Genomic DNA, 17,133 nt, shown 5'->3' with positions numbered 1-17,133 from the left:
ATATTGGTAGTGCACAATCGTGACTCACTACATTTATTATTATTAGTTGGAGGAGGAACTAACAATAAGACAGTGGCGGTAATAACAAAGGCCGAGAACATAGGATTACTCTAACGTGTTCAGGGTCAACTTGTTGTCTCAACACCAAATTGTTTTTTGTTTTTTTGAAAATGTGGACATATATAACTAGTTATTTCAAGGATCACGTTCAAAACCTAACAACTTCTTCCTCAGAAGATATATACCAAATTGCATTTGAATTGAGCTAGCCGTTTTTGAGAAAACGTAACGTTGACACAGGCACATACACATGCACACACATACACACACACACACACACACACACACACACACACACACACACACACACACACACACACCACATTGACCAAATAACCACTGATAAAAAAAGAAAATTTATACTACAAAGATTATGTCAATAGGGGTTTGATCTTACTGGCTTTTAAAAATGTCCCTTGAAGTGAGGAAATGGATGGTAACCCATATGGCGCTCAGGCTTAGTTAGCAATCAGTATCAAAAACAAGAATCAATATATATTTTCCTATATATGCGAAATGGTCATAATAGTGGGGTATGCACAGTTCTGACTGTCTGAAAGGGTGGCCACAAAAAATGTTGCTTGTGAAATGTAAGGAGCAGTCGTTTACCGAGTAAATTTTGCAAAATTTAATAGAGCTTTGCCGCAATATGTTCTAAAGTCTATATTCAGTGATGAGGTGGGTGACTTCCATCAGAATGTGTATGTGTATGCCTCATCTTTTCCCCTCTGTATGTATGTCTGTATGTATGTATGTCTGTCTGTCTGTCTGTCTGTCTGTCTGTCTGTCTGTCCGCCCGCCCGCCCACCCACCCGTCCGTCCGTACGCATCCGTCTGTCTGTCTGTCTGTCTGTCTGTCTGTCTGTCTGTCTGTCTGTCTGTCTGTCTGTCTGTCTGTCTGTCTGTCTGTCTCTGTCATTCACACTCACACACACACATACATACATACATACATACACACACACACACACACACACTCAAACTCTTTCCTTAGTGGAAATTATTGCAATCGTTATTATAACCTACAACTCAACGTACATGACGACAATCTTGTTTTCTCCTTTGTGGTCATTTCTGCTTTCCAAATCTTTAATTAAAGATATTAAAGCTGTAACACTTTTCTTTTCTTGCTAAAGGTTATATGAGAGTCCTTATTGTGTACTTGCTTGCTTTTTTGTTTTTAAACGTTCAACACCCTTCTTTTATACTGGAACTTTTTGTCATCAATGTTCATTTGAGGAACAAACAACAATCAAGATCACAATATGAACGTCAGACCACTATAGAAAAACTAAAGAAACCGTGAATGGGAGTGGCAACACATGGGGAAAACCGACATGTTTACTTTCAAGTGATAACCGCACAGTAACGTATACAATACTATATCATATTATTACTAGTAGGCCTAAATGTAGTCAGTCATCTAAATCTTCAATGCAGTCAACCCATATGCATGCCATGGCCATGACACAACTGAGATCAAGTACTTACCTGTTAACTCTCAGAAGTAACAGCAGGATACGAGCATTGGCAAATGTGTTGAAGCTATCTGTGAGGGAACGTATATATCGAAGTTACAATTTGCATATAGACAAAAGAGGAACGAAATATGTTTTGGGACAAAAGCTTGTAATTATTTTCGCTTGTGATATAAAACTGCAGGTACAAATTATCCACTTCAAAAACTATTTCGATTTATCAATTACCAATATTGATTCAAAGCGAAAATAAAAAAGATGACAAAGTACCAACATGTACATGCAAATGATTGTGTTGAGCACCCTTTCCATTTTGCTATCATACAGATGAGAGGAACGAAATATGTTTTGGGACAAGAGTTTGTCATTATTTTCACTTGTGATATAAACCTGCAGGTACAAATTATCCGCTGCCAAAACTACTTCGATTAATTAATTACCAATATTAATTCACGGCGAAAATGAAAAAAGATGACAAAGTACCAGCATGTATATGCACATGATTGTGTTGAGCACCCTTTCCCTCTGTCTATCTATCCCCAACTCTCGTCCATTTAATTTCTTTTCTATCAACCCCGTCCCTTTCACTCATTTTGTCCTCTCATTCTCTGCAGCCGTCTATCTATCTATCTATCTATCTATCTATCTATCTATCTATCTATCTATCTATCTATCTATCTATCTATCTATCTATCTATCTATCTATCTATCTATCTATCTATCTGTCTATCTGTCTGTCTGTCTGTCTGTCTGTCTGTCTATCCGTCCGTCCGCTCCCCCTGTCTCTCCCCCTGTCTTTAAATTTCTCTCAATTAACTTTCTACAATCAACTCCTCCTTTGAATAACCTCTCCCATTCTTTCTGTCCTGTCCTGTCCTGTCCTGCCTATGACCCATTGTTAGTCAGTCAGTCAGTCAGTCAGTCAGTCAGTCAGTCTGTCTGTCTGTCTGTCTGTCTGTCTGTCTGTCTGTCTGTCTGTCTGTCCGTCCGTCCGTCCGTCCGTCCGTCCGTCTGTCTGTCTGTCTGTCTCCCTCGTTCTCTCTCCTCTACTACTTTTCGAAAGCACATATTTGAAGAGAATAACGGCAAATTGAAGGGTGACGAATTAACTAAATTAACTTAATTAACTTTCTACAATCAACTACTCCTTCGAATAACCTCTCCCATTCTTTCTGTCCTGTCCTGCCTATGACCCATTGCTATGGAATTATTGCACATTAAAACACACACTCACTCCGCAGCGCAAAGGGAGCTCAGGCTCAGTTAGTTTTGTTTACAAATACAAACAAACAAACAAACAAACAAACAAAACACAAACAAACAAACAAATACAACACAAACAAGTAAGTAAGTAAACAAACAAACAAACAAACAAACAAACAAACAAACAAACAAACAAACAAACAAACAGCTTGTTTATTTACTTACTTGTTTGTGTTTTGTTTGTTTGTTTGTTTGTTTGTTTGTATTTGTAAACAAAACTAACTGAGCCTGAGCTCCCTGTGCTCAGCGTATGCGAACTGGAATAAGTCTTATCTATCTATAAAGTTCAAAGTTGAAAGGTCATAGCGTGAGATACTTCCGGTGACAATTTCAGCGAAGTCTAAGGATGAGTACGTTTGGTGGAAGAACAGTTGAATATCCAGATATAAGTATCGACAGATTTGATGGTGACAATCTCAGAGCGAAAGCTTATTTTCTGAGCCATGCTCATGCAGGTACTACGAATTATTATTATCTTGGATTCTTCGACCGTAGCTGCTCTGTTGCAAACCACGTTCGATTCTGACAATGTCCATTTCATTCAGTCTCGTACTCCGTCTGCTGCAAGCAGGACTACACGTTATGTGCATGTTACGTATCTATGCGTAGTGTACCAGCCCATCTTGTGCCAGTGACAGTACAGGGAGCCCAGCAACCGTGTTACAAGCAAACAAACAAGCGAACAAACAAACAAATATGCATGGATAAATGAAATATAATTTTAAATTCGTGGATAACTACTATTGAAATAATATACTGTCTGTATGTTTATATATGTTGTTTGTTTGTTTGTTTGTTTGTTTGTTTGTTTGTTTGTTTGTTTGTTTGTTTGTGTGTTTATGTGTTTGTTTGTTTGTTTGTTTGTATATAGATAGTAAATATAAACATATAGCGTTTATTCCTGTTAGTATACAACCGTATATACATAATACATGTCCATAGACCGAAAGTTAATGCATATTTGTTTGTTTGTTTATTTGTTTGTAATATGGTTCCTAGGCTTCCTGTGGTGACATAAAGCTTGGTTTCTGCACAGACAAGTAGTTACTTGTCTGTGGTTTCTGTAGCCATTCAGCCCTCTCTATCATCTATGAAGCCCTGAATGTGTGACAATATGCTAAGCTAGCTCTATACTGGCAGGCATAGACAGGTTTATATGGAAACCCCTAAGAGGATGGTCCCCAAGTTAGAGCCTAATAAGTCAAGTTAATGGTGTATCAAGAAGTCAGCTAGTAAGAGAATGCATCCATGAAATGAAATGTAATATAGTATAATATTCTGTTCAATATACATGTAAATGTGACTTGCATGAACAAGAAAAGTCTTGAACATGTTGAAAGCCAGAAGATAAAAACCAGGTATATATATTTTTGCTGTTACGTTTATATGGTAAATTGATGGTAAACAGGTATCAGAATAATTTGTACACTAAGAATTGTTATAATATGCTGACAGAGACAAAATGCAGGTCAATCTGTGTTTTGCTAAAAGTGACTAATAATCATTACATGCATGTAACACTTGATGTAGTGATTAAGATAGATTCTGGATACTTCAGATTAATATTTAATTCTGCTATTCAGTGATTACAGTCAGTCGAATTCATATTAACTGGCCGAGTTCTCCTGGTGGCCAAGTTTGCAACTGGCCAAGTTCTCTTGCATACAAATTCATTGACCAACAAACATCACATAACAATTTCTATATATTAATAAGATATTATTCCCTAATAGTTTTTTTCATTCAGCCAAGGAAAATATGAGTGACCTAAGGGGCCTTTGTCACTGTGTCACTAGACTCGTAGTGACAACCCTTAGCTCAGGATAAGAAAAAAGTAGTATAAGAAAAAATCGGGGAAAGCAATGCCGATTTTGAGTATTTTGACTCGTATTTTGAAAACAGCAGAACCAATGATGTAGACACGTGTTGTCATGACATAGATGTGCATTGTCGCGATGTAGAACAGCCAGCGTATATATTCCATATTTTTTTGTTGAACCTGGCTAGTACATGGTATAAAGATGTATAATGGTACTGATCTCATCACTGTAACTGTAACTTCTATCTGTATCTACTTCTGTTACAGATCACATGCAAGGGCTGAATAGCCAGAGATTACAAGACAGGCTACAATCAAAGTAAGTCAAAGTGCAAAGTCAATTAATTTATGCAATGTCAAAGGTCAAGTAAATTACTAAAAAATATGTGATCTCTGTTACCCAGACTCTCGTCAGTGCTAGGCTATACAATGAGACCATCCAGACAAGAGAGTGAGCAACGCATCCTTGGTTTGCACCTTTGGTTTCACCATTATGTAGTTTTACTCTGTTGTTTGCAAACAAAAAAATATCTTATTTCTTGCACAATACTTTGAAATTCTCTAGATATTAGGACTGAAAACCCAAGTAAATCAACTCCTAGACTGTAGACGGAGATGAGTCATTGTACACAGCTACTTTTGTATTACACTGCACTGGTACTATATACGCATGGGGGTTTACAAAACAAATTATTACATATGTACCAGAGATTACTTGCACTGGTGTGCACGCATACTAATGGTATTATAATTGCATTGCAGTGCAATACCAAAATGCATTAGTGCATATCTGCATGCAAATGACATGCAAATGAGGATGCGATCGAAATCACGTGATTGCGTTGTATGATTTTTATGGAAATTTACCTTTTCATGATGATCGAAAGACTATGACAGAACCCCATGCCACATGAATTCCAGTGTTGGTACTCAGGGGTATTTACATTAAGTGCTTGCAGTATTTTCTGCTGCACTGCACTCATGCAAACTACCCCCGAGTACACCACACTTGCACTCACGTGTCATAGGGCTCTATCATCGTCTTTCGATATAAACAAACGCAATGGGATTGTAGATGTTGGAGTGGTTAAACCACTTGTCTCTTTTGATTGGGTTTGAGCCCACACCACTTGAAGTTTGAGTACATTTGCCACCTTATGACAGTGAGTATTAGAAGAGTGTCATTCAGTTTGACTCTCTACTGAACAACACAGGTTTTCCCAGAGCACTGCACTTTACATCCTCCTGCATTAACACTCATCTTGCTATTAGCCTATGTCTGTTGGATGGCTTGTGAGTTTAAAAAAAAACACCACATTATATTTTCATTCACAGCCTACATATAAAGTTATACTGCTCAGAGGTTACCAAGGGACTCTTAGTTTCTGATCTCAGGTATACATTTTTGAAAACCCACATTGAAGACCTGCCTAATGACACAGTTGTCACAATTGATGTATGGGATGGAATGTCAACAAAGGTAAGAGACAACACTGTACAATCAATCTTTTGTTGTAGCATGATATAGCGTGAAAATTGGTTGATTTGTGGACCAATATTATATTAGCTAAATTTTAAATTTACAAGCAAATGACAACTTTAGGACAAATGCTACGATATATGCAAGATTTTTTGAAAGCGGAGTCAATTTCACAAAACTTTGTAAAAATATTACAGCTAAAGTGACCTAATGGGCCTTGTCACCATGAGTCACTAGATGAGTAAGGACAAAGCCCCTAAGGCTTAAAGGTGATTCAAAATGCTCACATTCACTATCGCTAATTTGCTAGACTACATGTTTGTGAAATGCATTCTGGTTTTAAAACTTTTCAAAAGCGTCTGCAAACACCTTAAAATGACCTTTTTTCAGTCACTTCCCTTCGGATTTACTTCGAGATTTTTCGGGTATTTCCGGTCCCACCTAGACCACGGGATTTTATGACGTCATAAGGAGACAGGGATAGCACGTAGCCTATGACGAGCGTAGTCAACAGGTGAATAAAACTCAACAGCCTTGTGAAAAAATACATTGCTGGTGCACGGTTGTAATAGACATCAGTAAACAAAAACTACACTCTACATGTCTTATTAACCAACATTTACCGATATTTACTCACACTTTCTCACTAATTGGCAGTGTCTGTGGGTATAAATGCTAAAATATGATCTCCCCATATTATGGCAAAATAAATCAAAACGGCTAGACTTATAGATTATTTACAGTGTTTTATTTAAGGGCGGTAAGTAGGTAAAAGGTGTTTGCAGACGCTTTTGAAAAGTTTTAAAACCAGAATGCATTTCACAAACATGTAGTCTAGCAAATTAGCGATAGTGAATGTGAGAATTTTGAATCACCTTTAAGTTATTATTATTTTGTGGCTGAATGAAGGAAAATACTGGGAATAAAATAAGTATACCACTTAAAGCATAACTTATGAAATATCAGGAACAATACAGTGACTTGAAAGATTTTGACTCATATTTTGAGCACTGCAGAACAGTTGTGATGTAGAATGACTAGTAGGGTATAAACACCATATTTTTGTTCGAATGCATTCAAACTGGCTTGTGTGTTGTTGTTAATCATTACAGAGGGATCAAGTATTTGTAACTTCCATACCAAGTGGCCACTGTCCTGGATCTGTCATGTAAGTATTCCATATACAACTTTGAACTGTCATATACTGAGGCTTGGTAGTCAGATTTAGCTGAGGGATCAGTTTTAGCTACAATTGTCTATTGATTTCCATTGTTCTAACACAGACTACCATCTTTACTATTAAGTCTAGATACAATGTTTAGTAGTCTCTGTGTCCTGGACTACTGCTAATTTGATAGTCTAGATACAATGTTTAGTAGTCTATGTGTCCTGGACTACTGCTAATTTGGTAGTCTAGATACAATGTTTAGTAGTCATTGTGTCCTGGACTACTGCTAATTTGGTAGGCTAGATACAATGTTTAGTCTATGTGCTCTGCACACCTACTAATTTGATAGTCTAGATATAATGTTTAGTAGTCTATGTGTCCTGGACTACTGCTAATTTGGTAGTCTAGATACAATGTTTAGTAGTCTATGTGTCCTGGACTACTGCTAATTTGTTAGTCTAGATACAATGTTTAGTAGTCTATGTGTCCTGGACTACTGCTAATTTGTTAGTCTAGATACAATGTTTAGTAGTCTATGTACCCTGCACTACTGCTGATTTGGTAGTCTAGATATAATGTTTAGTAGTCTATGTGTCCAGGACTACTGCTGATTTGGTAGTCTAGATGTAATGTTTAGTAGTCTATGTGTCCTGGACTACTGCTAATTTGGTAGTCTAGATGTAATGTTTAGTAGTCTATGTGTCCTGGACTACTGCTAATTTGGTAGTCTAGATATAATGTTTAGTAGTCTATGTGTCCTGGACTACTGCTAATTTGGTAGTCTAGATGTAATGTTTAGTAGTCTATGTGTCCAGGACTACTGCTAATTTGGTAGTCTAGATACAATGTTTAGTAGTCTATGTGTCCTGGACTCCTGCTAATTTGGTAGTCTAGATACAATGTTTAGTAGTCTATGTGTCCTGGACTACTGCTAATTTGGTAGTCTAGATGTAATGTTTAGTAGTCTATGTGTCCTGGACTACTGCTAATTTGATAGTCTAGATACAATGATTAGTAGTCTATGTGTCCTTGACTACTGCTAATTTGGTAGTCTAGATACAATGTTTAGTAGTCTATGTGTCCTGGACTACTGCTAATTTGGTAGTCTAGATATAATGTTTAGTAGTCTATGTGTCCTGCACTACTGCTAATTTGGTAGTCTAGATACAATGTTTAGTAGTCTATGTGTCCTGGACTACTGCTAATTTGGTAGTCTAGATACAATGTTTAGTAGTCTATGTGTCCTGGACTACTGCTAATTTGATAGTCTAGATACAATGCTTAGTAGTCTATATACCCTGGACTACTGCTAATTTGGTAGTCTAGATACAATATTTAGTAGTCTATGTGTCCTGGACCACTGCTAATTTGATAGTCTAGACACAATGTTTAGTAGTCTATGTGTCCTGGACTACTGCTAATTTGGTAGTCTAGATACAATGTGTAGTAGTCTATGTGTCCTCGACTACTGCTAATTTGATAGTCTAGATACAATGTTTAGTAGTCTATGTGTCCTGGACTACTGCTAATTTGATAGTCTAGACACAATGTTTAGTAGTCTATGTGTCCTGGACTACTGCTAATTTGGTAGTCTAGATACAATGTTTAGTAGTCTATGTGCTCTGCATTCCTGCTAATTTGGTAGTCTAGATACATGTATAATGTTTAGTAGTCTATGTTTCCTGTACTATGGCTAATTTGGTAGTCTAGATATAATGTTTAGTAGTCTATATTTCCTGTACTACGGCTAATAGTGAGCCCTGATATAGTACAGTGAAAGCAGTGAAGGTTTCAGCATATTTTGCCAATAATGTTCTACTAAACATAAATGAAATAGGAAGGGGTTAAGATCTTGGACAGAGGGGAGAGGTGGTTTGAGAAGGGCATGTGAGAAGCAGCTTGTATACCCAAAACGGAAACTAGTGTTGACCGAGATTGATACCAACTACCTGGGATCTATGATCATCTGTTTGTGGCCTTACTCAGTGACATCACAATCAGACCCACTTTGCTACTATGCCATGGAAGTGCTATGATTCATAAACAAGTACAAGTTCTCTTCTTCTCCTTGGGCTATAGAAACACACAATCAAGTCACTTGTCGTTCTTCAGTATCCACAAATAAGCTCTGACAGAATGACCTAACAGTTAATCATGAAATACAATTTTCTTTCATCACAGGTTTCTCTTTGAAGGGAGTAGAGGTACTATTTTATATACAGGAGATTTTAGATTTGCCAAAGAGGAAGTAAGAAGAATTCCTGCATTGCATTGTGGTACAAGGTGAGGTTGTGAACAAAGTGATGTTATGGACTTGAGAGGGTGCCATCACTATGTCACTGATGCACAAGTGCTGGACCTCAGATACAAATGTTGATGAAATTGTACTTGGGAGTTTATGTGTAATTATTGTAAAATAGCACTACTTTTGTCATGGAAAGCTTCAATTATTAATGACACTATTTGATCTTTATTCCCAAAAATTTAGACTCATAACTTTCTAGATTCTATGGTATTGTTTCTGTAGTCCAGCCATAATGCACTTTTATTTCAATAAAAGCTCCCCTAGTTTCATAGTGTTTTCACAATTGATCCAGTGTGTGGTTATGACTCATTCTTGATTGTGATACGTCACTTTGTGTGATCTGTGTAACTCTGTGTTTTCATTTAATATACCACAATACATTGTATCATTTACAGAGTTAAAGACATACAAAGTTTATACTTGGACACTACATTCTGTCATCCCAATGCTACATACCTACCTTCAAGAGTGAGTACATGGTATACTATTACCAGTGGTTTCTAAGACTGTGGTAATTACATTTATCCGTACATACACTCAAAATCCTTACATTTTAGCTTAGCAGATTGCATATCATTATCTCAACATATTTTTGACAAATGATTATATTTCAAGCTGTTTATATTCGCGTTCATCATTTTCCTAGACAAAAATTACCACAGGTACAATTTACAGCAGCTACACTTGTACAAGATATATGCTGCCATTCAGTGATCAGATGTGTTTACTGTAATTCAGCTAACAAAAATGTTGATCAGTAAAAGTGGTTCAGTTACTTGCCAAACATATTTGTATAAAACTACTATGGAAATCAAGGTACAAACAAACTAAGATACACACACAAAATAAAACTATTCTTGTATGTGGTAAATTACAAAAATAGGTGATAGTAGTGCCTTGGTTATGTGGATATAGTCACCCTGTAATCAAGATAGTGTAAACAGTGAATGATATTGAATGTGTGACCACTTGAGGAAAACTTGCTATCAGAGACACCACCCTACTGTAATGATAGTTAGTTTGTGTCTCTCTTAGTTAGTTTGCCTATAGCTTGGTTTCCATAGTAGCAATAGCTCAGTGAACTGATCTCTGCATTTTTCTCTCTCTACAGGAAGAATGCCTGAGTCATCTGATAACTTTGGTTGATGGGTAAGTGTAGTGTACATTGAGATTAAATAGATCACACATTCATATTTCCTACTGAAAAACATAAACAAAGTAAAATTTATTTGTACTTGTATGGCCAGGATATCTTTGCATTTCTAGGTCCATTTAGATACATGTATGGTATATTTGTCACATTTGACATACGCATCGTAGCAGTATTTGTGAGACACTCCATATCAAGAATTGTATGATTTTATTTTCATGGCGTTTTTCTATTTGCAAGTTTATCTTACCATTTCTTGAATGTTATTTTTTTAAATATTTATCTGACAGCTGGATTTGTAGGAGTCCACATCATATGGTACGTTTGGTATGTAAGGCCAAGTATGGCTATGAATATCTATTTGTAGAACTCAGTCAACGCTTCAATTGTAAGGTGAGATATAATCTGATGTGTGTGTGTGTGTGTGTGTGTGTGTGTGTGTGTGTGTGTGTGTGTGTGTGTGTGTGTGTGTGTGTGTGTGTGTGTGTGTGCATGCATTGGGTGTGTGTGTGTGTGTATGTATGTATGTATGTATGTATGTATGTATGTATGTATGTTAGAAATTGAAAAGATATTCTACATACAAGTATGCTTTGTCTTTAAAGTTACGATAACTATCAGGCCAATATTGTAGTCAACAGTGTAAAATTCTTACTATGCAGGTTTATAGTTCTACTGTTATCAAGTCATTGGAATAGTGACATTTTAAACATTTGTACCTAAACTTTAGAAAAGAGTGTTGAAATATACCCAACTTGAATCGTTGTATGATTTGTGTTTGACAGGTGCATGTATCAGACATTCATTACTCATACTACAGTAAAGTCAAGAACGTATCTCATCACCTGACAACTGATGGCAACGCAACAAGGATACATGCATGTCGATGGAAGGTAGTAAATACACTTTATTAATTTGTTATATTATGCCTTTGTACATTGCTACTATCTTGTCTATATTTCAGATAGATGGAGAAGCTTATGTAGCCCATAGGCAAAAAAGTATAACTTATCATACATTTTATTGTTATATATATAGTAGCAAATATGATATTTAAAAAAACCGAATTACCCCTTTATCTAGGATGCCTGTTGCTGAACGAAAATCAGAAATAGGTAAACATATTTGATGTGTGTTTTATTTGTCGTTTTTTTTTTTATTTTACAAATTTGCCTTTTACTTTTTTCAGGATTGTAAAATGGATAATTCCGATGATGTTTTATGTATTCAACCATCAACAATGTGGTTCTTATGTTCTGGCAATGCAACACCTAGAGATGTCATAAAGTAAGTGACGTAAGATTACTAAATCACTACTCTTTTCCTGCTAAAATTTTCAACAACATTTTTGCTTATGTGTAAGTTTTTGGTCTACATTTACTTTATTTTAGACCCAATTCGTGGAGGTCAATCATATTAATGAAATATTGTCAATTTTTTTTTTTTGCAAATTGACATATTTTTATGACTATTTAATTTCTGTATATCTGTTTATTTAGAAATGATAGCGCATCAGTTGTAGTCTGTTAATTATTGCCAACCACACTGACTTCATTCAGGGTACAACACTTGATCAGACCTGCAGAAATCTTGTAAAACTTAAAGACTTACCTACAGGTGCATTCAGTGTGACTCAGACATGATTTTAGTTGTGAGAATCAATTTTAATGGACTCTGGGTTCGTACGTTGGGTTCGTACTCTGGGTTCATACTTAGTAATGAAAATTTCAACTCACGGAGTCAAAATTTTCTTGGAAGCAAATCCAAAATTGTTCACTGATGTCTTGTCAGCATTGTCAGGGGTGTACTACAATAGCTCATTGTAGTACACCCCTGACAATGCTGATGAGATGACAGTGAAAGAAAAATGGAATTTGCTTCCAAGCAATTTGTTGACTATGTGAGTTGAAATTTTCATCGCTAAAAATGATTTTAGTTGTTATTTATTCTTTCAAGTACCCTGCACTCAGCTGTCATGTGAGACCTCACATGACAGTCACCTGACTAGATAGAATAAATCACAACACAAACAAAATAGTATCCCAAAGATTTTGGTGAAAACTTCAAATAACTTAATGATTTGACTCCAACAAGGTGACTGATTCACTTTATAAAGATGTAGTGCTTTGCTTTTTGAAAATTTTTGACAGAATTCTTGTTTTCATATTTTTGACCATCAGAATGGATAGCTATAAGTACAGACTATGTTACTCGTTTCATTCATCGTACAGTGAGGTGAGTGTTACAATTTGTATACAAAGTAAAACGAATGACTTCCACACTGTCAGACATTTCTAGGATGCTCTGCTTGTCTTCCGCTACAATTTTCTGTGTGCTAGGAAGTCTGGCAAGCACCCTAAAATGAACCTGCCATAATAATAGCTAAATTTCTTGATGATATTAGCAGAGTAAGTCAGTTGACTTGTTAGCGTACTGCTGGTAGAACTCTCTGACTGGAGTTCAGATCATGAACATAGTATATTTGATATCTACACCAAGTATTGGGAAGACCGAAGATTGCATACTTTGGACACTATGGGTGCTATTCAGATTTTAGCTGGAAGGAATGTTTCATTTGACAACATTCTTAGTTGATTCAATTTACAAAAATTGTTTACGTGCTTGTTGATGGCTTCTTGTACTGCCATGCATTTGGCAAGTATGAATGATGGTAGTTCACTATAGTGTGACGTTTTCTTTTTCCAAAATGGACGAAAAATGAGTATCGGAAATAGAAATGATTGGTTTGTTTAGCTGGTATAGAACTTTAGACTGATAAATGAATATATTAAATTTTATAGTTTGATTCCAGCACAGGTCACGCTTCTCTCAACAATGTTTTAGATTGAATCTGTGATCTGTCTTCCTAAATTCAGATAAGAGACTTTGCGGATCATATCTGTCCTGTCAATATATATGCGAATGTCATACCAAAGAATAGCTCTGAAGAGGAGGTGATGGACAGGTATGTATATCTCAGTAACTTAGACATACATATATAGTTTTGTGGATGTCTCATATGTCCATCAAATTGGATATATTGATAATCAAAAGTTGTAGGTTGGTAATATATGCCGGCCTGTGGTGCCTCATTTTTATTGTGTACATGTAGCTCATCCTAAACTGTGCTAGAATGTGTGAAACAAACATTCAGGAACAAAACAACAGTGATGGGACTTGTACCTGCAACTTGCAGATTCCAAGCTGGCCACTGTAACCATTTCCCCATCATAACTCCACATGCAACTAACTGTTGTTTCTTTTGTATTTCTTTGGTTACATAGTAGACATGAAATTTATTACTGTACAAAGCAAATACCACACTATCCTTGTTGGCCTGTAGGAGGGTGTTTCATGTACATGTCAATAGGACTATAGCATTTCTCCAAACAAACCGTTAAATGACAGATATGTTTTTACAGGTTGAAAGACCTTCTTAGAGGAGCTAAGAAGCAATCAAAAGTCAACACTACAACTGAACCTAGGCTACTGGGAAAACTGAAAACAAAGAAAGACATTTGGCGGAAAAGAAAATGTGGTAGGAGAAAAATATTGATTTTTGATTCCTGATTATATTCACAAGTCATAACATAACCTAGTGTCAATATTTCTATAAGATTTGTCATTGGGGGTTTGTTATTTTTGGTGATTGTTGATCCTTATTGCTGATTGTGAAAGCCCTGTTGAAGGCTCATTGGACTTGGAAACTGGGTTCAATGGACTTGGAACCTGGTCAAGGTTCAATGGCCTTTGAACCTGGTCAAGATTCAATGGACTTTGAACCTGGTCAAGATTCAATGGACTTGGAACCTGGTTAAGGTTCAATGGACTTGGAACCTGGTCAAGGTTCAATGGACTTGAAACCTGGCCAACTATCTAAAGCTGTTTTTACACTTCTTAAGCAAAGGTTGGTGATTTGAAATTGATGGGAGGTTTGCAAATTTGTATACTACCTCAAACAGTAAGGGTAACAATCCATGAGTCTTGTTTCCCACAAATTGGTTGGCCTTCTTTGCATGTTGTTGAATGATCTGTATTTCAAAAATGTGAGTACGATCTTCAATTTTTGCCCAGTGTAGATAATTAAACTTGCTTCAATACCATTGAAATTGTCCTGTCAGAAAACTTCATGGCTATTTTTAGCAATTTTACAGCGAACTGTGAAGGCGATTTCCAATTTTATCCTGTTTGGATAATTACACTTGCTTGCATACCATTGAAAGCATCCTTACTTTGTGTTTGCAGGCAAGAAGGTAGATGGCTTTGCAAACCTATTTGGAGAAGGTGATGATGATGACGATGTTGGGGGTAGTGGTGATGATGTGTCAATTCCAAGTAAAATAAGCAGATCAGACAATTTGGAGAGAGTTGGCGTGGTAACATCATCTGATGCAAGGACCGATGCGATGGATAAAGACATAGTGAACAAGCAATTACAATCTCAAACGTCAGATTCATACCATGGCGACTCCCAAGGTTATACAACAGACAGCACTGATAGTGAAAGTGAGTTAGATCTCTTTTCATCTCAGGAAAGTTGCTGCCTTACGAATTCACAAGGTCTCAGTCAAAGTTCCAACAAATCAGACACTACATTTTGTGATGTTCTCTCCACGTCCAGTGATGCTTTGGAAGATCTAGAGATAGTTGAACAGATAGACTCTACTAATCAAAATGTGAGCGATTCTGATCCTAATGTTACCAGCTGTCAGGAACTTGAAGCAGAATCTGAATCTGAAAATAGTTGTGATTCAACAAAGCTTTATGTGGAGGCTACTCCAGGAACAAAGAAACCAAGCAAAGACCAGTTACAGTACCTTCAGATGAAATTTGCCAAAGGAGATGGTGTCGAGTCTACTCAACCTACACAAAAGAAAATTCAGTTTTGATTTTAGCCATGATGGCTCTTTGTACACTTCTGTAGTTTTTTCTTCTTGTACTTTGCCACCATTTGTAACTTATACATGTAGGCTGAGGATACAGCTCTACTGACCACAGCTTGCCACTGGAAAAAATGTACTTCACTGCTCCTACATCTTAATTGTTGTTATGGATCTGATCTACAAAGCTGATAATTATTTTAATCAGAATTGCACTTTGTTTATATTGCTGCTCGAAATTGAACAGAATTAAATTATTTATTCACCAGATACAAACAAAATATTCACATTTCAAATTAACTTTTCATTCCCATTTTATTATGGTATGGCTACCTGCTTTGCACCCAATGAATTATTCTAGCTGCTAGACTTCGGGCTTTCTTCTGATAGATATGAGGATGGAACACCTGAGGCGGACTATAGCAACCTTTGGTAACCTTCACAGTGAGCAGAATAGCCCGAGGGGTCTAGCAGTAAGCATACCAATGAATGGGACATTAGAGTGTTCTATATCATTGGAAAAAATAAGAGATATTATTAAATGTTTCATTATCAATACAAATCCTATTTCATATATAAATAGAACAGTCACCATAATGTAGACAAAGGAACTCTGTGAGTTCAGTAGAATATCAACAGGGAAACCCAAATGATTTAAATTGGTACAAAGGGCCTGGAAACACTGACTAAAGATGATTTCAGAGCTAAATATCCTGTAGAACAGAAATATTCTGGCTCTCGGTTCTAAGTAGAATATTGCATGTGGCTTAGAAGCCATACTACAGTGGACAGTTATGATCTTTACACAGGAACTTGTATATAAATTAGACTGTCATGTACTTGTAGAAACTGGTCATGTTATGATAGTTTTATGTAGAATGTGCCTGGAAATAAACTATTTAAACGTTTGCTGTTACCTTGTTCAAGAAAACTCCAACCCATTATCAGTTAAAATCAATGAAAAATCAGAGGTCACCATTCAGAGTTTTGAATGACATCAAAATTTAGTTATTTTAGAATCCAATATGGCCACCAAATACTGCGTTCACACTATGGGAAAATACACAACTGACAGTTTTTGGAGAAAATTGAAGAACTTTGATTTTCTGGGAAATTTGTCCCAGAGGCACATTCTACCTTAATACAATACAATACAAACTGTCCTGTTTTTTAGGATTTCCATGTAGCCTTAAGAAATGAAATTCCACATGGTTGTATGTGATCATTTAGCTTTTTAAAAAAAGTTTATCATTGAAAAGATGTATAATACAAGTTTGCACATATTTCCAGAAGAATTGAGGTTTGAAGTTTTTTGTAAGGTTTACCAAATATCTACAGTGTTTGAATTAAGTATAAACACTATCAAATGCCAACTAATTAATTAGCCATTCATTATGTTTGGCACCATTGTATTACATGTATATTAAATTGATTGTCAAAACAGTGGATGTTGTCACCTCACAGTTGAACTGTTCTCTGTTTATGGATGTACAGTGCAATGTAAATAATTGTTATTCACCCTTATTGATA

The 17,133-nt window shown here is 36.2% G+C and overlaps 1 protein-coding gene across 1 annotated transcript; it reads left to right on the top strand.

Annotated features, from left to right (window-relative positions):
• The first annotated feature begins 3,147 nt into the window (after positions 1 to 3,147).
• LOC144433212 (protein artemis-like) lies at positions 3,148 to 15,612 on the top strand. Its single transcript, XM_078121521.1, has 14 exons — positions 3,148 to 3,256; positions 4,888 to 4,939; positions 5,956 to 6,100; positions 7,213 to 7,268; positions 9,450 to 9,551; positions 9,969 to 10,041; positions 10,685 to 10,722; positions 11,014 to 11,116; positions 11,509 to 11,616; positions 11,913 to 12,010; positions 12,904 to 12,958; positions 13,600 to 13,688; positions 14,146 to 14,261; positions 14,969 to 15,612. Exons 1-14 carry the CDS (start codon positions 3,148 to 3,150, stop codon positions 15,610 to 15,612), a joined length of 1,788 nt encoding a protein of 595 aa, XP_077977647.1.
• Positions 15,613 to 17,133: the final 1,521 nt, after the last annotated feature.

The sequence above is a fragment of the Glandiceps talaboti genome, chromosome 3 (genome assembly GCF_964340395.1).
Source record: "Glandiceps talaboti chromosome 3, keGlaTala1.1, whole genome shotgun sequence".
NCBI lineage: Eukaryota > Metazoa > Hemichordata > Enteropneusta > Spengelidae > Glandiceps > Glandiceps talaboti.
The sequence above is the reverse complement of the archived record's forward strand: the minus strand, read 5'-3'. Positions and strand labels throughout refer to the sequence as shown.

What these genes read in the sequence shown, in the direction of transcription:
- LOC144433212 (XM_078121521.1), top strand. Translation starts at nt 3,148, where the DNA reads ATGAGTACGTTTGGTGGAAGAACAGTTGAATATCCAGATATAAGTATC. An exon ending in CACTGTCCTGGATCTGTCAT is followed by an intron (nt 7,269 to 9,449) that starts GTAAGTATTCCA and finishes CTTTCATCACAG; the next exon opens with GTTTCTCTTTGAAGGGAGTA. An exon ending in TTGGCGGAAAAGAAAATGTG is followed by an intron (nt 14,262 to 14,968) that starts GTAGGAGAAAAA and finishes TTGTGTTTGCAG; the next exon opens with GCAAGAAGGTAGATGGCTTT.